The sequence below is a fragment of the Pseudophryne corroboree genome, chromosome 1, assembly GCF_028390025.1.
Source record: "Pseudophryne corroboree isolate aPseCor3 chromosome 1, aPseCor3.hap2, whole genome shotgun sequence".
Taxonomy (NCBI): Eukaryota; Metazoa; Chordata; class Amphibia; order Anura; family Myobatrachidae; genus Pseudophryne; species Pseudophryne corroboree.
In genome coordinates, this window is record NC_086444.1 from 140,122,382 (window position 1) to 140,149,868 (window position 27,487).

The following is a 27,487-nucleotide window of genomic DNA, read 5'->3' on the forward strand; positions in this document are numbered from 1 at the left end:
CCTTAGCCTTTCGTAACCTCTTAGCTGAATTTGATCTCTATGACATATGGCGAGTGCAAAACCCCACAGGGCGGGAGTACACCTACTATTCCCCCGTCCACAACTCTTACTCCCGTATTGATTTTATATTTTCGGACAAATGGACCCTCCAGTTCGCCAGATCCTTAGATATTCTCCCTATAACTTGGTCAGACCATGCCCCGCTGATTCTTAAATGGAGTGTAGCTAGTCAACACTCTTCCCCCCCGCCCTTGGAGACTCTCTCCTCATTTGCTGTCCAACCCAGTCTCAAAAAAAATCATAGCTGACAGTATTTTGTCCTATATGGAATTTAATTCCCCCTCGGACACGTCCACCCTGAACTTCTGGTGCGCACTTAAAGCTGTCACCCGGGGGGCAGCGATTCAGGCAGGAGCACAGCTTAAGAAACTTAACCTACAACGCCAGGCCGATTTGGAGCTCAAACTGAAGGTATTAGAGGACAAAAATCAATCTAGACCTACGAAATCCTTACAGAAGCAGTTAGCCGATATTAGGTCCCAACTCCAGACATTACTAATGGCGCGCACCCAGGCTTCATTAAATAGGATACGTCAGAAGTTTTATCTAGCGGGGAACAGGCCCGGGAAAATGCTTGCCCGGAAGCTTAGGGCTCAGCAGGCTCGGAATAGAATCAAGCTCATTGTATCCCCCACAGGCACCAGAATTTCTAACCCAAGAGAGATAGCGAACCAGTTTGCCAACTTCTACTCCCAACTTTATAACCTCTCGACAGATCCTACCACCCCACAGCCTACCCCTTCCTCTATCAACTCCTTCTTAGCGGATCTAAACCTCCCAAATGTCTCAGACGATCAACTAGCATTACTGAATGCCCCATGGTCCTTATCAGAAACCCTACAAGTGATCAAGTCCCTCCCTCAGGGTAAGGCGCCGGGCCCCGATGGCTTTATTAATGACTTTTATGTTTCGTTCCAAGACCTCCTAGCTCCCTCTTTGGTGGCGGTCTACACCGATTTTACCTCTCAGGGCACCCTCCCTCAGGAGATGCTCGAGGCGCGTATTGTCACGATCCCTAAACCGGGCAAAGATGTGACCTTTTGTCAAAATTACCGTCCCATTGCGTTACTGAATGGGGATATTAAAATATACGCTAAATTAATAGCCTCTCGATTGAACGCCCTCCTCCCCTCCCTGATACATCCGGATCAAGTTGGCTTTATCCCGGGAAGACAGGCGTCCGATAATACACAAAGGGTCTTTAACCTTGTCGATTCCCTAACCCCTGAGCAAGGACTCCTTCTGCTGTCTTTGGACGCAGAGAAGGCCTTTGATCGTTTAAACTGGTCTTATATGCGAGAAGTCCTACTAAAATTTGTCCTGCGTGATCGCATCCTCTCTTTGATTTTAGCCCTATATAGCTCCCCGACGGCCCGGGTATTCAGTAATGGTTTTTTATCTCGCTCTTTTCCAATCTATAATGGCACCCGTCAGGGCTGCCCTCTCTCCCCTCTCATATTCGTACTGGCCATTGAACCACTGGCAGCTAGGCTTCGAGCGGACCCGCAGTTCCCTGGACTGCGATTGGGCGCCACGTCGCACAAACTATGTTTGTTCGCAGACTATGTTCTTTTATTTGTAACCGATTTAGCCACAACACTTCCCCATTTGCACAATGTTTTAGATAGGTACTCTGCAGCATCTTATTATAAATTAAATGCCTCTAAGACGGATGCTCTGCCCATTAATCTCTCTAACTCCTTGCCCCCATTACGCACTAAGTATCCATATAACTGGCAAACATCCTCGATACGATATCTAGGTATCTACAGCCCCCCATCTACCTCTTCTGTATTTGATGTTAATCTTCCTCCTCTGCTGTCCTCCCTTCAGATGTTCACCAAATCATGGCTCAACTAGGAAGTTTCTTGGTTAGGCCGTCTGGCCTTTAAGATGTCGCTGCTCCCTAAATTAATGTTCTTGTTCCGAACTATCCCTTTTATTTTCCCCAAGAAGTATCTAGATAAGGCCACTACAATCCGGTATCCGTTCACATGGTCGACCATGTTATGGTCGACAGTCATTAGGTCGACCACTATAGGTCGACATTGACATGGTCGACATGGATACATGGTCGACACATGAAAATGGTCGCCACATGAAAGGTCGACACATGAAAAGGTCGACATGAGTTTTTTAACCTTTTTTTTCTTTTGGGGAACTTTTCCATACTTTACGATCCACGTGAACTACGATTGGAACGGTAATCTGTGCCGAGTGAAGCGGTAGCGGAGCGAAGGCACCATGCCCGAAGTTCGCTCGCCATGCTAGGGGACGCGGTGCACTAATTGGGGTTCCCAGTCACTTTACGCAAAAAACGACACCAAAAAAGTAAAAAACTCATGTCGACCTTTTCATGTGGCGACCTTTCATGTGTCGACCATTTTCGTGTGTCGACCATATGTCCATGTCGACCATGTCAATGTCGACCAATAGTGGTCGACCTAATGACTGTCGACCATAACATGGTCGACCATTCATACCGGAACCCTACAATCCTCACTAATTATATTTCTCTATCGTCCTAGTGGATGCTGGGGTTCCTGAAAGGACCATGGGGAATAGCGGCTCCGCAGGAGACAGGGCACAAAAGTAAAGCTTTCCGATCAGGTGGTGTGCACTGGCTCCTCCCCCTATGACCCTCCTCCAAGCCAGTTAGATTTTTGTGCCCGGCCGAGAAGGGTGCAATCTAGGTGGCTCTCCTAAAGAGCTGCTTAGAAAAGTTTAGCTTAGGTTTTTTACTTTACAGTGAGTCCTGCTGGCAACAGGATCACTGCAACGAGGGACTTAGGTGAGTTCACTTCTTCTCCCCTGCGTGCAGGATGGATTGGCTTCTTGGCTACTGGACATCAGCTCCAGAGGGACGATCACAGGTACAGCCTGGATGGTCACCGGAGCCTTGCCGCCGGCCCCCTTGCAGATGCTGAAGTAAGAAGAGGTCCAGAATCGGCGGCAGAAGACTCCTCAGTCTTCTAAAGGTAGCGCACAGCACTGCAGCTGTGCGCCATTTTCCTCTCAGCACACTTCACACGGCAGTCACTGAGGGTGCAGGGCGCTGGGAGGGGGGCGCCCTGGGAGGCAAATGAATACCTATTTTGGCTAAAAATACCTCACATATAGCCTCCGGAGGCTATATGGAGATATTTAACCCCTGCCAGAATCCGTTAAGAGCGGGAGACGAGGCCGCCGAAAAAGGGGCGGGGCCTATCTCCTCAGCACACAGCGCCATTTTCCCTCACAGAAAGGCTGGAGGGAAGGCTCCCAGGCTCTCCCCTGCACTGCACTACAGAAACAGGGTTAAAACAGAGAGGGGGGGCACTAATTTGGCGTTAGAAATATATAAAGAAATGCTATAAGGGAAAACACTTATATAAGGTTGTCCCTATATAATTATAGCGTTTTTGGTGTGTGCTGGCAAACTCTCCCTCTGTCTCTCCAAAGGGCTAGTGGGTCCTGTCCTCTATCAGAGCATTCCCTGTGTGTGTGCTGTGTGTCGGTACGTGTGTGTCGACATGTAGGAGGACGATGTTGGTGAGGAGGCGGAGCAATTGCCTGTAATGGTGATGTCACTCTCTAGGGAGTCGACACCGGAATGGATGGCTTATTTAGGAAATTACGTGATAATGTCAACACGCTGCAAGGTCGGTTGACGACATGAGACGGCCGACAAACAATTAGTACCGGTCCAGACGTCTCAAAAACACCGTCAGGGGTTTTTAAAACGCCCGTTTACTTTAGTCGGTCGACACAGACACAGACAGGGACACTGAATCCAGTGTCGACGGTGAATAAACAAACGTATTCCTTATTAGGGCCACACGTTAAAGGCAATGAAGGAGGTGTTACATATTTCTGATACTACAAGTACCACAAAAGAGGTATTATGTGGGATGTGAAAAAACTACCATAGTTTTTCCTGAATCAGATAAATTAAATAAAGTGTGTGATGATGCGTGGGTTCCCCCCGATAGAAAATTATGGGCGGTATACCCTCTCCCGCCAGAAGTTAGGGCGCGTTGGGAAACACCCCTTAGGGTGGATAAGGCGCTCACACGCTTATCAAAACAAGTGGCGGTACCGTCTATAGATAGGGCCGTCCTCAAGGACCAGCTGACAGGAGGCTGGAAAATATCATAAAAAGTATATACACACATACTGGTGTTATACTGCGACCAGCGATCGCCTCAGCCTGGATGTGCAGAGCTGGGGTGGCTTGGTCGGATTCCCTGACTAAAAATATTGATACCCTTGACAGGGACAGTATTTTATTGACTATAGAGCATTTAAAGGATGCATTTCTATATATGCGAGATGCACAGAGAGATATTTGCACTCTGGCATCAAGAGTTAATGCGATGTCCATAACTGCCAGAAGATGTTATGGACACGACAGTGGTCAGGTGATGCAGATTCCAAACGGCACAAAGGTGTATTGCCGTATAAAGGAAGAGGAGTTATTTGGGGTCGGTCCATCGGATCTGGTGGCCACGGCAACTGCTGGAAAATCCACCGTTTTTACCCTAAGTCACATCTCTGCAGAAAAAGACACCGTCTTTTCAGCCTCAGTCCTTTCGTCCCTATAAGATCATATCTGCCCAGGGATAGAGGAAAGGGAAGAAGACTGCAGCAGGCAGCCCATTCCCAGGAACAGAAGCGTTCCACCGCTTCTGACAAGTTCTCAGCATGGCGCTGAGACCGTACAGGACCCCTGGATCCTACAAGTAGTATCCCAGGGGTACAGATTGAAATGTCGAGACGTTTCCCCTTCGCAGGCTCCTGAAGTCTGCTTTACCAAGGTCTCCCTCCGACAAGGAGGCAGTATGGGAAAAAATTCACAAGCTGTATTCCCAGCAGGTGATAATTAAATTACCCCTCCTACTACAAGAAAAGGGGTATTATTCCACACTATATTGTGGTACTGAAGCCAGAAGGCTAGGTGAGACTTATTCTAAAAAAAATTTTTGAACACTTACAAAGGTTCAAATCAAGATGGAGTCACTCAGAGCAGTGATAACGAACCAGGAAGAAGGGGACTATATAGTGTCCCGGGACATCAGGGATGCTTACCTCTATGTCCCAAATTTGCCCTTCTCACTAAGGGTACCTCAGGTTCGTGGTGCAGAACTGTCACTATCAGTTTCAGACGCTGCCGTTTGGATTGTCCACGGCACCCCGGGTCTTTACCAAGGTAATGGCCGAAATGATGATTCTTCTTCGAAGAAAAGGCGTCTTAATTATCCCTTACTTGGACGATCTCCTGATAAGGGCATAGTCCAGGGAACAGTTGGAGGTCGGAGTAGCACTATCTAGGATACTGCTACAACAGCACGGGTGGATTCTAAATATCCCAAAATCGCAGCTGATCCCGACGACACGTCTGCTGTGCCTAGGGATGATTCTGGACACAGTCCAGAAAAAGGTGTTTCTCCCGGAAGAGAAAGCCAGGGAGTTATCCGAGCTAGTCAGGAACCTCCTAAAAACAGTGCATCATTGCACAAGGGTCCTGGTAAAAATGGTGGCTTCCTACGAAGCAATTCCATTCGGCAGATTTCACGCAAGAACTTTTCAGTGGGATCTGCTGGACAAATGGTCCGGATCGCATCTTCAGATGCATCAGCGGATAACCCTATATCCAAGGACAAGGGTGTCTCTCCTGTGGTGGTTATAGAGTGCTCATCTTCTAGAGGGCCGCAGATTCGGCATTCAGGATTGGATGCTGGTGACCACGGAGCCCAGCCCGAGAGGCTGGGGAGCAGTCACACAAGGAAAAAATTTCCAGGGAGTGTGATCAAGTCTGGAGACTTTTCTCCACATAAATATACTGGAGCTAAGGGTAAATTTATAATGCTCTAAGCTTAGCAAGACCTCTGCTTCAAGGTCAGCCGGTATTGATCCAGTGGGAAAAACATCACGGCAGTCGCCCACGTAAACAGACAGGGCGACACAAGAAGCAGGAGGGCAATGGCAAAAACTGCAAGGACTTTTCGCTGGGCGGAAAATCATGTGATAGCACTGTCAGCAGTGTTTCATCCCGGGAATGGAAACTGGGAAGCAGACTTCCTCAGCAGGCACGACCTCCACCCGGGAGAGTGGAAACTTCATCGGGAAGTTTTTTCCACATGATTGTAAACCGTTGGGAAATACCAAAGGTGGACATGATGGCGTCCCGTCTGAACAAAAAAACGGGACAGGTATTGCGCCAGGTCAAGAGACCCTCAGGCAATAGCTGTGGACGTTCTGGTAACACCGTGGGTGTACCAGTCGGTGTATGTGTTCCCTCCTCTGCTTCTCATACCTAAGGTGCTGAGAATTATAAGACGTAGAGGAGTAAGAACTATACTCATGGCTCCGGATTGGCCAAGAAGGACTTGGTACCCGGAACTTCAAGAGATGCTTACAGAGGTCTTATGGCCTCTGCCGCTAAGAAGGGACTTGCTTCAGCAAGTACCATGTCTGTTCCAAGACTTACCGCAGCTGCGTTTTGTCGGCATGGCGGTGGAAAGCCGGATCCTAAGGGAAAAAGGCATTCCGGAAGAGGTCATTCCTACCCTGGTCAAAGCCAGAAAGGAGGTGACCGCACAACATTATCACCACATGTGGCGAAAATATGTTGCGTGGTGTGAGGCCAGGAAGGCCCCACAAAGAAATTTCAACTCGGTCGTTTCCTGCATTTCCTGCAAACAGGAGTGTCTATGGGCCATCAAATTGGGGTCCATTAAGGTTCAAATTTCGGCCCTGTCGATTTTCTTCCAGAAAGAATTGGCTTCAGTTCCTGAAGTCCAGAAGTTTGTCAAGGGAGTATTGCATATACAACCCCCTTTTGTGCCTCCAGTGGCACTGTGGGATCTCAACGTAGTTCTGGGATTCCTCAAATCACATTGGTTTAAAACCAGTCAAATCTGTGGATTTGAAGCATCTCACATGAAAAGTGACCATGCTCTTGGCCCTGGCCTGGACCAGGCGAGTGTCAAATTGGTGGTTTTTTCTCAAAAAAGCCCATATCTGTTTGTCCATTCGGACAGGGCAGAGCTGCGGACTCGTCCCCAGTTCTCTCCCTAAGGTGGTGTCAGTGTTTCACCTGAACCAGCTTATTATGGTGCCTTGCACCTACTAGGGACTTGGAGGACTCCAAGTTGCTAGATGTTGTCAGGGCCCTGAAAATATGTTCCAGGACGGCTGGAGTCAGGAAAACTGACTTGCTGTTATCCTGTATGCACCCAACAAACTGGGTGCTCTTGCTTCTAAGCAGACTATTGCTAGTTGGATGTGTAATACAATTCAGCTTGCACATTCTGTGGCAGGCCTGCCACAGCCAAAATATGTAAATGCCCATTCCACAAGGAAGGTGGGCTCATCTTGGGCGGCTGCCCGAGGGGTCTCGGCTTTACAACTTTGCCGAGCAGCTACTTGGTCAGGGGCAAACACGTTTGCTAAATTCTACAAATTTGATACCCTGGCTAAGGAGGACCTGGAGTTCTCTCATTCGGTGCTGCAGAGTCATCCGCACTCTCCCGCCCGTTTGGGAGCTTTGGTATAATCCCCATGGTCCTTTCAGGAACCCCAGCATCCACTAGGACGATAGAGAAAATAAGAATTTACTTACCGATAATTCTATTTCTCGGAGTCCGTAGTGGATGCTGGGCGCCCATCCCAAGTGCGGATTATCTGCAATACTTGTACATAGTTACAAAAATCGGGTTATTATTGTTGTGAGCCATCTTTTCAGAGGCTCCGCTGTTATCATACTGTTAACTGGGTTTAGATCACAAGTTGTACGGTGTGATTGGTGTGGCTGGTATGAGTCTTACCCGGGATTCAAAATTCCTCCCTTATTGTGTACGCTCGTCCGGGCACAGTACCTAACTGGCTTGGAGGAGGGTCATAGGGGGAGGAGCCAGTGCACACCACCTGATCGGAAAGCTTTACTTTTGTGCCCTGTCTCCTGCGGAGCCGCTATTCCCCATGGTCCTTTCAGGAACCCCAGCATCCACTACGGACTCCGAGAAATAAAATTATCGGTAAGTAAATTCTTATTATGGTCTTCGCGCCCGCCTAAACTTGCTCGCGCGAGGATGTCTCTACCGAGGAGAATCGGCGGCCTGGATATGCCCAATCTATCACTGTACCAGGAGGCCTCCCTTCTGGCCCAGATTAAAGAATTCTACAAAGATATATGTCCAGGGTGGACGTGTCTGGAGGAGGCGACCTGCCCCCGTTTTCCCCTTAAAGATATTTTTTGGATACCTAAACCCCTTTGCCCACGGAGCTTAAACCTCCTCCCCTCTACCCGAGCCACGCTCCAGGTTTGGGATAAATTGACTGCGGCCATATCCCCTTCCTATCATAATTTGTCTCTGATATCACTACGAACCGTGGCCGCTCTAGTCCCTAATCTTAACCTGGCGGGCTGGAGGTCCAGGGGGATGGAGGTCCTGGGAGACTTGTTTAATGGGTCTGTGCTCGCCTCCTTTTCTCATATTGAGGGACGCTTCTCTCTGCCTGACTCTGAGAGGCTTCGATATTACCAAATACAGCACTGGTGGACTAGCCTCCACCTTTCCCCCTCCCCACCACCACCTGGTATTCTGCAAGTCATAGGCCAATTTTCTAGCGCTACCTCTAGAGGGGAGATCTCCTTCTGGTATAAAACATTACTCTCACAACTCCCCGTTTCTAAATCTAGAGCCCAAATCAGGTGGGAGGCGGATGTGGGCTGTGTTCTCCATGATTCTCAATGGCAACGCATTTTTATGTCCTCTTTTACTATGTCTAAATGCCTGAATCACTCCGAAATGCATGTTAAGCTACTCCATAGATTATACCTCACACCGGAAAGGCTACATACGATTTGGCCTGCATGTTCGAAGTTTTGTTGGCGTCTATGCGGAGAGGTAGGCCACCTCTTCCATATTTTTTGGTCATGTCCCCATATTCAAGGGTACTGGACAGAGGTATTTGGCCTTATCAACAAAGTTTTGAATCTCGACCTGTCCCCCTTCCCTCTTATAGCTTTATTGAATATATATCGCGAGGCGTGGGTGTACATCTACACTATGTCTTAGGCCACATCTGTCTCGCCGCGCGTGCGGCTTTAGCCCAAAACTGGAAACAGCCCACACCGCCTCCATTGTTGAAGGTGATACACAAAATACAGCTGCACTTCTTGATGGAGACTGAACACATCCCATACTCCTCCACTGCTAAATCTCCATTTGTGCGCTGGATGCCTTGGCATCTGTTTACCTCGGAGGGTGAGGGTACTACACTGATGTTACGTGTGTCGTGTCGTGTCTCCTCCCCCCCCCCCCCCTGGACAGCCACCTCCCAGCCCCATCGGCTGATGAGGGCCCCCCCCCCCCTCCTAAGACTGCAATGACCTCCTCTTTGTGTTGTATTTATACCAAGCCCATTGCCGCACTTCCATCTCCATTAATTTTTTGTTTTCCTTACGATGTACCTGTGTGATCGACTTTGAACTGTTTGCACATGTCTGTTATAGCGTTGTCTTCTGTGTTTATGTACCTACTTCCCCTCCCTCCCTTTCTCTTCCTTTTGTACGCCTGTTTGCAATGCAAAAAAATTCAATAAAAACTATTGATGATTAAAAAAACAGACAAGAAGGTAAATGCCCTATCCCACCTAAATGAAAGGGGGTGCAGGCTTTACCAGAAGTGAAAGCTGCGGCCCCCTAATAAAAGGAGGACAAGGTTCAGGAGTGAGAGACAAGGATTCCTACTAAAGGGGTCTGCATCTCTCTCAACATACAACTGTGAGTACTGGTTGTTTTATTACAGGCGTGCCGGACAGCGGTCAGTGTGGGGCGGGATCCCCTGTCAGCAGGTGCCGCTACGGGACCCGGGGAGAGGAGGAGGAGAGCGGTCCCGGCGCGCGCCGTCCAGAACATAGTGCCGCGCGGCTGGGGAGATCCTTCAGCCGCGTGTGGGGGAGGCCAGCGGGGAGCGCACAGTAGAGAGCGCACTTAGTCTTCCCTGCCAGCAGAGAAAGGCGCCGCTACGGGAGCTGTGAGAGCGGTCCCGGCGCGCGACGGCCAGCCGGAGATTTGTATTACCGCGCTGCGCAGCACTTAACCTCAGCCGCCGGAGGCGGGGAGAGGAGAGACGCTACAGTGAGCACGAGGCTGAGGTGAATTCCTCAGCTGCGGGAAGACACGGCCATAGAGTGTAAACAGGGGGGCTCACCAGTGGAAGATCCCCCTTCTAAATAAAGTGTCCAAAATTTTTAATTGTCGGCCATCTTAAAAATCATGCAAGCATGGAGTGCACCTCCCCCTATTATAGATTAATAGTAACACAGCGCACCCTGCTGGTGAAATGTTATAATGAGAATCTCCTGAAGAATATAATGTGATTATGATGTATTTTCAAAGGAACTCTATTACAAAGAGCCTACAGAAAATACGAAGAAGCAAGTGAAGCCAACTCTAACACCGTAGCTGACGTACAGTTGGGTGTGAGGCGGTTGCAAGTCGGCTGGTGTAAAGACAAAAGAAATTAAATATTTTTATTTATTTTTTCTTCTCTACAATATAGAGATATTTTCAGCCAGGCAACTCAATACCTTTTGCTTCTGTCATCTATCACAGTCTTTCTCTTCCTAGTTTAAAGGGTGAACGCGCTGCGACACGGTCTGGTAAGGGGTTTAGTCAACATGTCTAAAACACCAACCAAGACCTCCAAGACCTTTTATGTTTGCATGTAACGGAAAGAGCACGCGGATGGCAGCTCCGAGGTGTGCGATTCCTGCTTAGACAAGGACGTTACGCCTGGCAGCAGTGCTCCGGCTAGGTCATGGAAAAATAACCTTGCAGATAAAATCTCCAATTAGATGGCGGACTCCCGCACGCAACAATCAAAGGCTGCAGGATTCTCAAAGACGATGGAACACGTTCTCATCAGGTTAACGCCGCCCGCACAAGCCGTAACGAATGTGTGCAGGGCAGTTAAAAGGCCTAATCCTCTTGTACCAGAAGCAGAGGAGATAAGGGTCTTCTCATTGATACAGAGGAAGATGAGTTCATTGAATCTAACTTAGCTGCCGATTTTCCAGAAGAGGACACGGCAATCTCAGGTATTGATTCTTTAAGCAAAGCAGTGAAGGAGATCCTAAACTTTAAGGTAGCAGAAGTAAAGGAGCCAGAAGAATTCAAATTGTTCAAATCCCACAAACCGCGTTCAGTAGCGTTTCCTATTTTTAAATCCCTCCAATCTCAAATGGAGGAGGCTAAATGGAGACAGCCTGACAAACGTTTTCAATTTTTGAACAGTGTTTCAAGTAACTTATCCCCCACCTAAGGGTGTAATGGATAAGTGGGAGACTCCACCGGTAGTGGACGTTTCCCTAGGAAGGTTGTCAAAGACGACTTCACGAGGTTGACACAGCTTTAAAGTCAATTTTTGTAGCAGAAACTGAGACCTACGGTCGTCTACGCTTGGGTTACCAAGGCCAGGGGAACATGGTCTGGACGTATTGTACAGGCTATTGAAGAAAAAAATGGCTTGGCAGAAATTACCCAACTTGCGGAACACATTCAAGAATCCGCTTCATACTTGCATACTTGCGTCAGGCCTCTAAAGATATTCGCAGGCTAGCATCACGCGTCTCTGCATCAGCCATATCGGCTAGACGGACAGAGAATGGTGAGAAGACTCTGACACCAAGAGGGCGGTAGAATCCATCCCCTTTGGGGGTGAGATACTTTTCGGTCCAGAGTTGGACAAGTGGATTTTGCAAGCTACAGCAGGGAAGTCCTCTTTTCTGCCTACTCCTTATACAAGAGCCACTCCACAAGTTAGGAGAGGTTATTCGGGAACAGCGTTTAATTCATTTAGATCGCCGTCCTTGCGAGCCCGAGGCAGAGGCTTTGGTACACAAGTACGTGGGGGTAGAGGTAGAGGCCGCTCACAGGCAGCAGCCAGAAGGATAAACCTGCTGACAAGACCAGGGCAGGACGGTCTCCCGGCTCACCTGAGATCCCCCTTGGTGGCGCACATCTGGACGGTTTCGGAACATCTGGGCCAACACCGCACCAGAACTTTGGATAAATGACCTAATCTCCCAGGGGTACAACCCGGGTTTTCCCACAGAGGCCTCACAGTCAGTTTTTTTTATAAGGATTGCCTCTGTGCCCTCAGTAAGCAAAAGCACGACTGCCTGCATCAAACATTGCTACGGTCAGAGGTCATTATTCCGTTTCCCGCCTCTGAGAGGTACGGGTCTCTATTCCAATTTTTTGTCGTGCCAAAGCCAGATGGGACGGTCAGGCCGATACTCTATTTAAAAGTTTTAGACCAGTTTCTAAGGGTCTACAGCAGGGGTTCTCAAACTCGGTCCTCAGGACCCCACACAGTGCATGTTTTGCAGGTAACCCAGCAGGTGCACAGGTGTATTAATTAATCACTGACACATTTTAAAAGGTCCACAGATGGAGCTAATTATTTCACTTGCAGTTCTGTGAGGAGACCTGCAAAACATGCAATGTGTGGGGTCCTGAGGACCGAGTTTGAGAACCTGTGGTCTACAGATTCCAGATAGAACCACTCCAGTCGGTCATTGCAGGCTTAGAACAAGACGAGTTCATGGTATCCATGAACATAAAGGCTGCATATCTGCATATCCCAATCCGGGCCCCTCACCAGGCTTACATAAGGTTCGCACTGGTGACGGATCCCTACCAATTCAGGGCATTGCCGTTCAGTCTATCATCGGCCCCAAGACTCTTTACGAAGATCATGGCAATCATGGTTGCAGAATCGGGACTATTGAGGGTCACGATTAGTCCTTATCTAGACGATGTACTAATCAAGGCATCCTCTCCGGAACAGTTGATCAAGGATGTTCAGACATCTCATCAATTTCTCATTCAACATGGATGAATTGTGGATTTCCAGCAATCCAACCTCATGCCAACTCAACGGATTCAATTCCTCGGTCTCATCTTGGACACGGTACAATTAAGCGTATTCCTACCAGAGAACAAGGTCCAGGACCTACAGAGATTAGTGGCTCCGGTACTGAGGTCACAAACGGTTTCTCTACACCTCTGGGTGCAACTTCTCGGGATAATGGTGACATCTGTCGAAGCTCTCCTGTACGACAGACTTCATTCCCGACCATTACAGATGAACCTCATTGCTCAGGGAGCAGGGTTGCACTGGCTTCTACATCAAAGAATACGACTTTCACTGCGCATACGAACCACCTTACTTTGGTGTTCGTTGCACAGGAATCTCGCAGCAGGCAAGAGATTCGGCATTTGGGATTGGAGGATCCTGACAACAGACGCCAGTCTCAGAGGTTGGGATGCCGTCTTAGAGATTGCTACTGGAGAGCAGACTACCCGTAAACATTCTCGAACTAAGAGCAGTTTACAATGCACTTTTCTTAGCCGAAGACCTAGTCATGGGCCAACACATAAAGATGCAGTCGGTCAAGGTCACGACGATGGCATGCATAAACCGTCAAGGTGGAACACGGTGCAGGGTTGCGTTAAAGGAAGCCACACAGATCTTGTTGTGGACAGAAAGGCGAAACATCATCCTCTCGGCAGTGTTCATTCCAGGTGTGGTGAACTAGGAAGCAGATTATTTCAATCACCAGGACATGCATGAGAGTGGTGCCTACATCCACTGAATTTTTTTTTTTTTTTTTTTTATACATGGTGGTGAGGAGATGGGGTCTACCTCAAGTCGACCTAATGGCGTACGACAATAAAATCTGCTGCCCAGATATGTGTCCAGGACAAAAGATCCAGCAGCACATGGAGTGGACACATTCACACTTCCTTGGTGTTACAGGAAGGTTTTACATTTTTCCACCTTTCCAACTCATACACAGGTTTTCTGAAGACGTTAAAACGAGAGCGAGTGTGGGCGGTTCTAACCGCACCAGATTGGCCCAGCAGGAGTTGGTACTCAAACCTGCGAGGGTTACTAGCAGAAGATCCTTGACGGTTACCTCAGAGAGAGGACCTGCTATCTCAGGGACCGTTCCAACACCCAGACCTGAACAGGTTATGTTTAACGGCGTGGCTATTGAAACCATGGACTGGTGTCAAGAATGTGGGTGGAATTCGACGAACTTCCACTTTTCCAGACTTCTACTTTTCCTTTCGGCCGGTCTGGAGGTAGGACTGAGGCTGGGCTATCTGAAGGCTCAAGTTTCGGTTCTCTCCATCCTATTTCAAGAATGGTTAGCATCCTTGCCAGAGGTTCAAACCTTTTTACAGGGGGTTCAGAGGATACACCCCCCTTTTTCGTCCTCCCACTGCGCCTTGGGATGTAAATTTGGTGTTGGAATTTTTGTGATCACCAACTTTTGAGCCTATAGGAAGAATAGTCCTGACATATCTACTCTTGGATGGTCGCATTACTGCTTGCCTTGGCTTCGGCCGGGCGGGTTTCTGGGTTGGGAGCCTTATCGTGTAAGGGCCCCTTTTTAATTTTTCATGAGGATAGGTCAGAACTCCGTACAAGAGCAGATTTCCTTCCTCAGGTTGTTTCGGGGTTTCACGTAAAACAGCCACTTGTGGGTCCATCTTTCCAGGATCTTGCAGTTGGGGACGTGTCCTGGGATGTGGTCCAAGCTTTACGGGTAAACGTACAGGTTACGTCATCTTTCAGACATTCAGACCTTTTGTTTGTCTTAAGGATGGGCCAACGAAGGGTTGGCCAGCATCTAAATAGTCTTTGTCTAGATAGATTAGACTTGCCATTCGGCAAGCTTATATTTCCTGTGGGAAACAGGTTCCGGTTCAGACTGTTGCTCATACTACCCGCTTAGTGGGTGCCTCAGGGGCGGCTGCCAGAGGTGTTTACACTACTCAACTTGCAGAGCGGCAACGTGGTCCTCAGCCCACACGTTCGCGAAATTTTGCAAGTTTGATGCCTTTGCGTCCGGAGACTCTACGTTCGGACGTTTGGTTTTGCAGACCACCGACAGCACTCCCTCCCTGGGGGATAACTTTGGGACGTCCCCTATTGTATAGGACTCCAGTGTCCCCTAGTGGATGAAAGAGAAAAGAGGATTTTGGTACTTACCGATAAATCCATTTCTCTGAATACTCTAGGGGACACTGGACGCCCGCCTCGGTGCTGTCGACCTGCTGTGTTCAAAAGTTCTTGTTAAAACAGTTCGTGCAAACAGCGTTAGTTTTTCTGTCAAAAGAGTTATTGGTTGCTGTTTGCTATGTTGTACGGTTCGGTTCCTCGCCATGGGCTCTAGTATCATGTCCTATTCTCTCGGTCAAATTTTCCAAACTGAGGGAGGAGGGATGTGAAGGGGGAGGAACCGGCTGTGCAGACGATGCTAATTTTAGATTGTGCCACACCTCCGGTTGCAAGCTTCACACCCCTATTGTATAGGACTCCAGTGTCCCCTAGAGGATTCAGAGAAATGGATTTATCGGTAAGTACCAAAATCCTCTTTTTACCTTTCCTATGCACAGTATGGACAGGCGTGTGTGTAGCAGAACAGGCGTAAGGGATGGGAGAGTTGGCATTGAGGATAGATACCTACTGTGGCGCCACTCTTAGATCCACCTTGGGCTGTAAAGCTGTGAGGCGGCCTATCATTGCAGCCGCCTCCTATTAGGTCTCCGTACTAACCCCCACTAAGTGTTTATCTACAAGCAGCCGGGCCCAACACCCAAACTACAGGCTGCACAGTGGGCCGGATTGCAGCAAGTGGCGGGCAGGATTTAAACCTGTTAAACACTACACTATGTGTGGACCCAGCTGATGAAAATGGAGCCGGCATCGACAAGTGCATGCACACTTGCCGATGCCGGGAGCGACAGTCAGCAGCGTGTACGCACTCGGCAGTATGGCCCTTGTTAGCGATGTCTTGGGGCGGCCCCGCAGTGGGGCCAACGAGAAGATGTCACTGATGACCGTGGTTCGCGCAAATAGAGCATACACACTTACCAATGTGGCCCATATATTGTTTCGGTCCGTGGTGGAACGATTTATCGACTGGTGTATTGCTTAGTGTGTACCCAGCTTTAGCCTGCAGACCCTTAGTTGTATGCGGGGAGTGTGAAAGTGTTATGAACTTGAACATGAACTTCCTCCTTTCCTTTTGTAGGGAATATTTGTGACGAGAGTGCAGCAGGAAGGACCAGCATCCAAACTGCTGCAGCCTGGGGATAAGATAGTACAGGTAACACTACATGTTATTCATTCTCCATGTGTCATGTTTCCCTCCTATCACATCTGTCATCCAGCCACTAACACTGAGTATATAAGTAATACCTACCAGCCTCAGACACTGCCAAAGTCACAGAGTATTGGCAAATAGAATTATGGTTTGCATTCTCTTTCGATTCTACCCACGACAGAGTTGATTGAGCCCCGATTTACTTTATTTATTTATTTTATATAGTATTTGTTTGAGGCAAGTTCTCCTATGATTATGGACTTGTAGCAGCAAGTAAATGAAAACAAAATAGCTGCTTCCTCAGAGGTAAATCAACCAGCAGTTGCCATAAAATTTAGTTAACATTATTCAACTGATCCTACTCTGAATTGCTGGAATAAGACTGTTGCTTCTGAGGTGTCCCTTGCTAACACAGGCTAATGTACAATGGGCACGATTCAATTCAGCGACAGTTGAATAGCGCCGGGATTAGCTCCCGTCGCTATTCAATTCAGCGCCATGTGACACTTAACGAAGAGATTTCTTCTCACATCCCTAGGAGGTGCAAGCAGAAATCAGACAAAAGTGCCGGCGTGATGCTGATTTTTGCCCCTTGCGCGGCGAAAACAGCGTCACGCAGGGCACATAAGTCGGCGAATGCTTGTTCTCCCGACAAAACACCCTGTTTAGTCCGGGAGAACGGGCATTCTCCGACTTACCAAAGCGCTGGGAGCTAATTCCCAGCACTATTCAACTGTCGCTGAATTGAGTCGTGCCCAATGAGTCCATGCCGTTACAACCTTGTATATCATTTTTTTTTTCTTTTCTTTTCTCTTAGGCAAACGGTTACAGTTTCCTGAACATAGACCATGGGCAGGCAGTGGCGCTGCTTAAGAAGTTTCAGGGTGCTGTAGAGCTGATTGTGTTGCGGGATGGCGCTGTGTAAATGAGGCAAAAAAAAAAAATGAATGGAGAGCCAGCAATGTGTCAAGAGACTAATTCTTATCAAAACTATTTTTCTATGTATATAAGAGAAAAAAAAACAGCTTGGAGAGAAAAGCAGGAAACATGCACTTGGATTTTGATAAAAAGAAAAACAGTTTGTACACAGATGAATAGTCACACGTGTGGTTTAGGGGAGTGAAACCACTGCAGATAAAGCGGCCGGGTTCTGACGCCTTGCTGCTCGGTGTTTGATACGTCTCGCCTACAAGAACAAACCTGTATTGTTTTTGTACAGAATGTAGGTTTATTTTTGGATAATGTGCATTACTAAAACCCTGTAAGATAAAAATGAGCCTCAATTGTAGCGAACATGTGAGCGACAGGGCTGCCTCTGTGTGAGCCTGTCTCCTATCACACCTGGTATCACTTCTTTCTGTTTTGTGGGTTTGTTTTGTTTTTTAAATCCAAACCACTTATGTAGAGTTGGACAGGAGAATTATGGCTTTGCTATGTGTACGTGGTATAGGTGAATGGTTATGCCAAGTTGTGCATCCGGTCAGCTAGGTAATGTAGCCACCTGTCCTATTTGGTTTCTATGACCATGCAGGAAATAAGTGCTCTTCCTCTGAGGGGTCTTGATATTGAAAGCTTTTTTTTTCTAAAGGCACCAACAGCATCGTTTGTTTTTTTTAGTACTCTCTATATCAACATCCTTAGGTATTTGATATGTTTAAAGCACATTTTTGGTTTTGTAAAAACATTTTGTATGCTGTTTTTAAACCGAGTTATATATTTTTTTTAATTGAAATAATTTCATGGGAATGTGTGTTTACATATTTTATTAATTTGTTCGTCAGCTTCTCACATGCTACATGAAAGATCTTTTAACTTGCTAGGCTAGGCCTGGGTGGTACTAGAAAACAATGGTAGATTAGCCTAAACTAGCAGCATTTGTTCATGGTGCCTGATTACTGTCTTTTAAACATATATTTCCAAAGTTATCATGATCAGCAAATCCCTCTCGGAATCACCTTGAATTCTTTTGGGCTGAGTACCCCAGATTGCCTCAGACAGGTGCCATAGAGGCCAAAGCCTTGGTTATACAGTAGTTTGGCAGCTTTCATTATTATTGCTATACAACAGAGACTGTGTAGAGATGGTGACACTACACCTGCATCAGCTCACTTTCCACATGGGACAGAATGGCCTCTTGCCTTGCTAAATGTCAGTGATTGGTGCTAGGTAACCAAAGCAAGTGTGTGATGGAAACATGGCGGAATGCTCAAGCATTCTAGAAGATAGCGTCAGAGTTTCAGGAGGGTCCTGTGGACCTTTCATTTTAATGGCAGCAGTTAAAGGGCTCTTTCTACAGGGAACATTGAAATGTGAAAATACATGCGCTAGAGTCATTAAAGGGTTTTTAACTATATACTGTTTAGTGAATTACCACAAGCTGCCTTTGTTCCTTATTAATGTAAATATTTCTTGCTATGATTTGGTTCATAAAGGAACATTGTTCATCGATCTTCATTTCTTTTGTGGCTCTGGTGTAAATGAGTAGGGATTGCAGTGCTTCTTAATACGTGATTATTAAAGACCAGGGATAAGTGCCATAGATGACCAATAACTGTTTATTTTAGGGCTGATTGTCTTTGTTTTTATTAGATCAATATTGTATTATGACAGTTTATTTTTTTATGTTACTTATAATGTGTGTGGGTCATTAACACAGCCCTAAACCTGTGTAATTAAACAATACTGTAATTTATTTTTCTGAATCAATAGCAGCCGCAATTATCAATCCTGATTGTGAGGTATTACCAGGTGGATTTTTAGCAAAGCAAGAGCGATACACTGTATCTGATCATGAAGTCATTCTGCACTTGGATGTAACAGCAAAGAGAATTGTATTTGTTTCTGAGTGTAAAATTGTAACGTTCAGAAACAAACCCTGTAACAGCTATTCATATTCTCATTTAGCAGAGTTTCACATTTGTTTACATAGGAAGTGACTATTTTGGAATATAACCACAGAAATTTGCCGTATTTTGTTAGTGTACATGCGGATCGTGTATAGATATGAGCAAATAGTAATACAGACCTTCATGATTTTAGCATTTCTTTTTTAAAGCCGTTAACTAAACAGAGGAACATTTTTATTTTATTTTTTTATTTTTATTTTTTAACATGGCGTACATTTCATATGGTGGAGAGTTTAGGTTCTCCCAGCAATTTTATCATTTTAACGTCTGTAGTTTTATTGCATCAGCAGATTATTATCCTCATTCTTTCCCACGTTTTAAACCATTTTACTTCTTTTTTTGTGTGAGAGCACAACTGAAACCAATGTAGGGGGTGTGTGGTTGTGAATCCGAATGACCTATGCATATAAATGGATTTCTAGATGCCTTGTGGCAATACATTTGCAATATGTTCATGAACTAACAATACAGCGCACTGTTCCTGGAATGCGGCATTCGCTGCAGTAGTGGGCACTCTGTAGTCCTTGGAGGCACTGGACAGGCCTGCAGCACATTTTCAGCCCAGTCTCCTTGGGAGTCCTCCTTTTGGACTCTGCTGATGTTAATCTGTTTTGTAAACTGTTCTTTTCATTTGTATTAGCATTTCTGTGTTTTCCAGGTACCAGAAAGATTCAGGCACCTTACGGATATAATACAACGGGGGGGGGGGGGGAATAACTCTTCTACCACTTCATTCCCAAATGTGTTTTTTAAAATGGTGTCCGATAGGAGTCGGAGGTATGCTAAAACAATGCACAGTGTGGTGTGTGTGTACTGTTTAATACTGCAAACTTGTGTACAGTGTATTGTGGTATCCGGGCCACCGGACTGGTTTATATAAACCCCAACTATGCAGACATGCGCACATGGAAATATATTTGCATCAAATGCACATCGCACATCATCATTGTCTTGTAATCAGAGGTCAATTAAGTTCAACTGCAAATCTCCCACTATTTATTATGTAAATAGCATATTCATTTTTTTGTTTGGACTGTGTTTCAAAGAAATATGTACATACATTGTAAGGCCTTCTATGAACTGCAAAACATAGCAATAAAGCAAAGACTGAAATCGAGCCCAGCTTTCATGGTTAGGTATGCTGTGAGATTTTATTTTTCATGGAATCTTTTTGTCAACAGCAATGTAATGTTTTAATGATCAGCATTTATTCAACATTCCAATTTTGTATATAAGTCAACTGTTTCTCAAGTAACACATGCAAATTAGAAAATAAACTAATGCTCTTACAAACTTTGTCATTAGCCAGATTACTTTCATTTTGTTGTTGTGTTTTTCCCCCAATACATAGGTGAACAGCGTGTGCATGGGTAAAAGAAAACTGTATAGGTGACCAGTGTCTGCGTGGGTAAAAGAAAACTATAGGTGACTAGTGTATGCATGGGTAAAAGAAAACTGTATAGGTGTCCAGTGTGTGCGTGAGTAAAAGAAAACTGTATAGGTGACCAGTGTGTGCGTGAGTAAAAGAAAACTGTATAGGTGACCAGTATGTGCGTGAGTAAAAGAAAACTGTATAGGTGACCAGTGTGCGTGGGTAAAAGAAAACTGTATAGGTGACCAGTGTGTGCGTGGGTAAAAGAAAACTGTATAAGTGACCAGTGTGTGCGTGGGTAAAAGAAAACTGTATAGGTGACCGGTGTGTGCGTGGGTAAAAGAAAACTGCTGCTTTTTTGTTTAAAGAGATACCTTAGATCTCAGTCCATAGATGGGAGCAGGAAAATCTGTGATATCAGGCTGTTGTAATTCTGTGCTCTTCCCACTTAGACTGCTATTTTCAACACTGGTCAAGACTTAGGTATATTCATTAAAATAGGGTTGCTATATAAATAAAAATCAGGTACATATTCGCCAAAATCCATCCGGTGCAGTCAACTGGTGGTACTGCACCCAATACATAAACCCCATAATATGTTCCAATGCGGTGAAGGCAAAATATAGTCTGTATATAGACTCTAGTGTTTGGACATTTAAAGTTTGCACTGAACTCTTTTGCTGATCTGCCTGCAAAAGAAGATTTCTGCTGACTGCAGTAGTGACACTGCAGTGAGTCACTCCTCCTGGCTGGTCCTGGAGTCTTTCCTCCTCTCCTGGCTGGTCCTGGAATCATTCAGTCCCACTCAGAATAGGTCACCTCCATGGTGCGCCTCCTATGATCCTTGAGCCGACCATGCCAAAGATAACATCACCAAAAAAAGACACGGTTTTGTTAGTCTCTTAGGCGAAGGTGTTATAAACCTTATGCTCCTGAAATCAGAGTTGTGACATTAAATGCCACATTTCATAAGTTTTTTTTCACAGGATATTCACATTTATTAAGCTTTCCCCATATGTTTCAACAGGGTACGGCAGCAGATATCAGAGAGGTTTATTTGGCAGAGCAGTATATCTTATCCCTCTCCAGTAATGGTGGCTTACACATACGCATTACCCTTGCTAGGTCCCAGACCTGGAAGCAAATGCTTTGCTGGGATTGTTTCCAGACAAGCTGTCCCAGCAACAAACTTTTGATACTTTCAAGCAAAGACGTTTTCGAGATGTTGCAGTGGGCAGTGATACACACATTAATGACCACAAAAACAATTGTGAGATCATTTTATGCATCTTCCATAGCTTTCCTCAAAACTACTTTTTTTGTAACTTTTGATGAGAGTTCTCATCTGGGTTACCTTGTTGAGGCTGCTGCCAGCTCATCTCTAGAACCACACGGTTAATACCTCTTAGCCAAATGATATCCTTAAATCTCCTTTACGTTATCTCAATGTGTCATTTTAGCCTGAGGAGGCACCTAGAGGACAAATATTTAGTCTTACCTGCTCGACAATGATCAAGTAATACCCCTTTCACACAGAGAGGCAAATTCCCGGGTGAGAGAGTTCTACCTGGTAATTTGCCGATAAACACGTGTCCTTTTTCTGTGTGAAAGGGGTCAACCCGGGTTGAAATTCCCAGACTTCGACCCAGGAATTTACCAGGGTTGGAGACCCAGTTGATCCTTTCACACAGACGAAATACCCGTTTTGATCTGCAAATTACCTGGTAGAAATTATTGACCCGGTAATTTGCTTGTCTGTGTGAAAGGGGGGTCGGGCAGGGACCAGCAAAATTACCCAACACTGAAATGCCAGGTAAAAGCCGGGTAATTCAGACATTTCTGTCTGAAAAAGTGTATAAATGTCCTGCGAGGATCACATTATCTGGCCCAGGACCAAGCAAATGTATACAGAATTACAATGGTCCAATCAGCACCCTCTGTAGCAAGCCAATCAATTTGTATTTGCACACTACAATGATACAATGAGCGTATTCGTGCTCTACTGTATATTACATCAGGTCCTAACCCTGTCAGCATAGTTACTCTGCCCTTAAGCATTCAAGGTCAAAATTATTGAGGCTCTAGCCTCCTGACCTCCCCATATCGTACACTAGGCCTGCATGGCAACTCTGGCATTAGGCCCTTCCAACCTGATTGAGGGTGATCCCTCTCCCATACTGTTTCTTCTTTAGACCCCTCCTACTACTGGACCACCAAGGAGGTCTGCTAGAACCCAGGGCTGCTGGTCATTCATTAGAAGAAGGCTGGAATTATCTACCCAACCTCTGAATAACAGCATTGCCATTTTACTTGTGCTCCTAATTGGTTTGGTATTTGGATTCCCTGTGAATCTTTGTGGAGATATATAGTAGCAGGCACTGTGGGATTCTTAGGAGTTTGGGCTAGCAGGTGACCCCCTTTTCTCTACAGACAATTCAACTTAATGTTCAAAACTCTGATTCGGAAGTCTGGTTGGAGAACACTGTGACCGAGGGTCACTGCGACAGTGGAAGGTTTTCACACACTCATTTCTTTGTGCTGATCACGTGTATTTGTGTCCCCTGGACTTCGGACACCCTGATTTGTAACCTCTGTGTCAGGGAGGCCACATTGCCACAAGTCAGAGGCAATACTCACCACCTGACTATATGGGTGTAGGCTGGTTGTCAGGTCCAGTCAAGGTTTTGCAGTGTGCTGAGGTTTACAACGAGCAATCACCCCACCTGTGAGCTGGGATAAAGCTTTGCTGTAAACAGCACAGGGCTCCTAACACCGGACAAGCTGGCCAGGTGATAGTCCGGGGTGGTGGTAAGCAGTAGGGTGCCAGGGCCTGGAAGGTCCACAGATCGTATACATGTCAACTTGTGAGTGACAAACCTGCTTCATTTTGCATGACATTTGTGACCTGCGCTATTACCAGACTTGTTACATGTTGTGCAGTGTTTGCTAAGCTGTAGTGAATAATATAATACCGCTGGATGTGATTCTTCCGAAGTTGTCACACCTTTTACATGTGCATATGATCTCGTAACTCCACTCAAGGATGTGTCAGATAGGCAGCTAGAGAGTCCTATATTATCTTGAGTGCCAGAGACCTGGCCAGAGGAAAAAAAAAACGTTTTTATGAAAGACTATGGACATCCTGCTGTCAAATATGTCAGATGCCCATATGATCCTATAACCAGCCATGGACATGTTATTTAGAGAGTTCGAGAATCCTGGTAAAATCATCAATGCTAAATGGTTTACTTAAGTTCTAGATCTCGGGGAGCTGTCAGATGCAGCAATGGTAATTTCTAGCTACATCATCCTGGACAAAGAGGTGAGTACAGTGAACGGAAATCCATTAAAACCTGTACTAATGTGGCTGTGTCAAAACTGATGCACTTCAAGGGAAGCCAAGTAAATCTATAGGATAGCACAATACTAGGCATAGAAAGGCAAAAAAGTGGACTTTTAAATGGGTCCTAAGACCTTTAAGTATATACGCAGATTAAATCCAAATCTAAGTTGCTGAAACCAGGGTTATTGAACATGTGGCATCACAGCATGTCCTTCCACAACAGCTGGAGGGCCGCATGTTCAACACCTCTGTAATAAACTTTGATAAAATGAATTTAAGCTAATCAAAAGCTGTTTTATTTATATTTATATATATATATATATATATATATATATATATATAAACCACAAACACTCTCCTCCTGCGCTAATTGGTTTCAAAATAGGCGATTAGGTATAGCTATCTCTAGGATGGGCTGCCTGGTTCCTCTGAGTTCCTTGTTAGGAGGAACTGAGCAAAGAAAATAGAGTATAGAAGAAGAGGAAAAATGGCGCCCCAGGGGTTTACAAATACCCTTATACAAAGACTATTGCTTAACAGGATTTGCAATCAATATTTATACAGGTTTTTAAAACACATAACGGACTGTACTTTTCATAAAAATTTATTAAAACAATTATACAGAAACATGAAGTATATCCATCATTATTACATGTACATTATGATGTAGTTTCTCCTACAGAAATCCATCAATGGGATATGGAGGAAAGAAGGCAACCTTTCTGTGTTGTATCCTTATTCTTCCTCATTAAATATTCGGAGATAACATCAACAAGAAATACAGTAACCCAACGAGTTTCGTCTAGGAACTAGACTTCATCAGGGGTGCGTCTAGAAATTATAGAACAACCATTCAATAAAATATATGAATACATGAAAATACATAAAAATACATAAGAAAATGTACAAACAATCCAAAAGAACACTCCGAAAAAACAACAAAGATGGGCAAGACAAGGAAAAAATCGAAAACATGGAATGAGCAGTTGATAATCTCACATAATTAGAAGAGACTTTAAGATGTTATTCATAAATATGGTCCACCGAAAAAGATTTTATGTTAGACATACCTTAGATAATAATGTCTATCCAAAAGAGTGATAGGCCTAGATCATTGGCCGAATAGGTTCATACGTGGGCTTCCAAACATCAATGAGGCGTGAAATAAGGGCATAAAGTCAGCCTAATTGGGAATATAACAAGTTCTTGAAGGGATCTATTATCTAAATTCAATTAAACCGTAGAGGTTGAATAATGTACAACATACCTCGTGAATCTGGTAACTCAGATTACGAAGAGCTCAAAAGGGAAGTGTTCGTATGAAAAAAAGAGGAATCGGCAACTTCATGCAGACATGGAGGACCTAATGAGTTAATTAGCATTTGTTAGTGTCTCACCTTATCATGGTGAAAGGTATACAAAAAGGGAGGGCCTAAACTCAGATACCACTCATTTCAAGAATCACTGGTATATAAACGCCTTCACATCTGAAATGTGAGGACTAGTCAGACCATAAAGATATGTTCTAGGAGATTACTATTAATCTTTCCATACATCATAGACCTTAACCTTCATTTAAAAAATAAAAATGGGCGTGTATTACCTCTAGTCTAATTTTTCTGTCTTTTTAGACTAGAAGTATAAAATTCATTACTTCTATATGAAGCACATGTGCTGATGAATCTGCATCTTATCAATGAAGACTTGACAAAGGTCCAAACTGGGGGACCGAAACGTCGATACACCCCTGTTTCATATGATCCACTGAAAATAAAGAAAACTTGCTTTTGAAGACTGGTGAGTGCTCCTTTACTTTTGGATGTATATATATATATATATATATATATATATAGTATATGTAGTTTTACTTGTCCAGTGCAGTTTTATTGTTTATCTGTAATAACTTTTGCATTGTACCTGTGACTGAGTGTGCCTGTAGCTGCTGTGTGGATTTCATTCTTGTGCATCACACTTCTTGCTATCACTATATTCTGTACCCTGGGGGGCTAGGTGTGTCAGGTTCTCATTGATATATAGTGCTACACAGTATGTACTGTTTTGTATTTTTTACTGTGTATTTCAGTCACCTCATACCGCTTTACTCCTCTGTTTGTGTCCTGTATTTACCGTCACATAAATTGGGGTTATTTACAGGTATTGTGTTTGTCTGGCTATATTGTACTGTTACACTCTAAGGCTACATTCCCTATAATGTCTGCCACACAGGGCGGGAAATCCGCGGACGCCTCTGCATCATGCAGTGCTGGCACCAAGGATTTCCTTGATGGGGAAGTTTTAGCTGATGGTTCAGGCACTGGGTGCCATACATCTCCTAGTCAGTCCGCAGCACCTGTGGCCAATCAGGAACCACCTTGGGCAGCGTTCTCAAGTATGCTGAGTACGCTTGTGACGTGTCTTACGTCCCCTGTGGGACCTCCTGTGCCATTGAAGCCATATATTGTCCCTGTAGTTAATCCGCCTTGTTACCAGTTACAACAATTAAATCAATCTTTGGTTAGACAAAAGTCTACCCCATGCACCTCTGGCGTCAAGGGTTCATCTAAGCGGGCCATTTCTTCCTCTCAATCCACTAATATTTTGGATAATACTTCTAATGAGGATGGGGAATATACTGATCCGTCAGACACTGATACAGTCGCTTCTGATGAGGAATCTACAACCCAGGTTGATGTTCCTGACCTAGTGGAGGCTATTAAGCTGATTCTCCAAATTGATGATGAGATCGATCCCACTACTGCGTCTAAGAAACCTGATAAGTTCAAACGTCAGAAGGTTGCTTAAGTAGTCTTACCACATTCTGACCATTTAATTGACATACGTTAGGAATCCTGGTCGTCTCCAGGTAAGAAATTTTCCCTGTCTAAAAAGATGCTAGCTCGTTATCTTATCCATGCGGAGTTGAGTAACAAGTGGGAAACTCCACCACCGGTGGACTCTCATGTCGCCCGTCTTGTGTCATCTACTCTGCCTGTCACCACTGTCACCTCACTGAAGGAACCGACGGATAAGCGTGTGGAGAGATGCCTGAAGTCTATTTACTCTCTTACTGGTGCTGTACATAGACCCACTATAGCAGCCTCCTGGGCCACGAAAGGAATTGAAGCATGGGTTCAGACAATTGAGGATGAGCTGCCTCAGGATATTTCTGACTGCCAGACAATATCTGTCTCTCATTACCACAGCCTCCCACTATATTCTGGAGGCGGCCTCTGAGGCAGGTGTAATGGCAGCCAAGGTGTCTACTGCGTCTATACTGGCTCGCCGAATTCTGTGGTTGAGGTCCTGGAAGGTGGACCAGGGGATTAATCTTTCGTCCCGATAAACATTCTGGAATTGCGGGCAGTGTTCAATGCGTTGACGCTTGCTCTGCCTCTGGTACAGAACAGGCCTGTTCAAGTACAATCAGACACCACCACAGTGGCATACATAAATCATCAAGGCGGCACTCGAAGCCACATGGCAATGCTGGAAGTATCAAAAATCCTCTGTTGGGCAAACACCATCTGCCAGCAATATCGGCAGTGTTCATTCCCGGAGTCCTCAACTGGGAAGCGGATTTCCTCAGTAGTCTGGATGTTCACGCCGGAGAGTGGAGTCTTCATCCGGCAGTCT

General features: G+C 45.5%; 1 protein-coding gene and 1 long non-coding RNA gene across 10 annotated transcripts in view; one reads left to right on the forward strand and one right to left on the reverse strand.

The window, feature by feature from the left end:
- The window catches only part of ERBIN (erbb2 interacting protein), a 369,988-nt gene extending 349,553 nt beyond the window's left edge, over nt 1-20,435 (forward strand). For all 9 annotated transcript variants that reach the window (XM_063963251.1, XM_063963289.1, XM_063963271.1 and 6 more), the window contains 2 exons: nt 16,162-16,236; nt 17,051-20,435. In XM_063963251.1, the coding sequence (XP_063819321.1) occupies nt 16,162-16,236; nt 17,051-17,158 (183 nt within the window). In that variant the 3' untranslated portion in view covers nt 17,159-20,435. The remainder of the gene's footprint in view (nt 1-16,161; nt 16,237-17,050) is intronic.
- A 4,103-nt stretch (nt 20,436-24,538) lies between these two features.
- Nucleotides 24,539-25,167, reverse strand: LOC134991088 (uncharacterized). The gene is made up of 3 exons (XR_010195850.1): nt 25,122-25,167; nt 24,925-25,037; nt 24,539-24,685 (listed from the first exon to the last, which is right to left on the reverse strand). It is a non-coding gene; the product is annotated as an uncharacterized LOC134991088 (long non-coding RNA).
- Nucleotides 25,168-27,487: the final 2,320 nt, after the last annotated feature.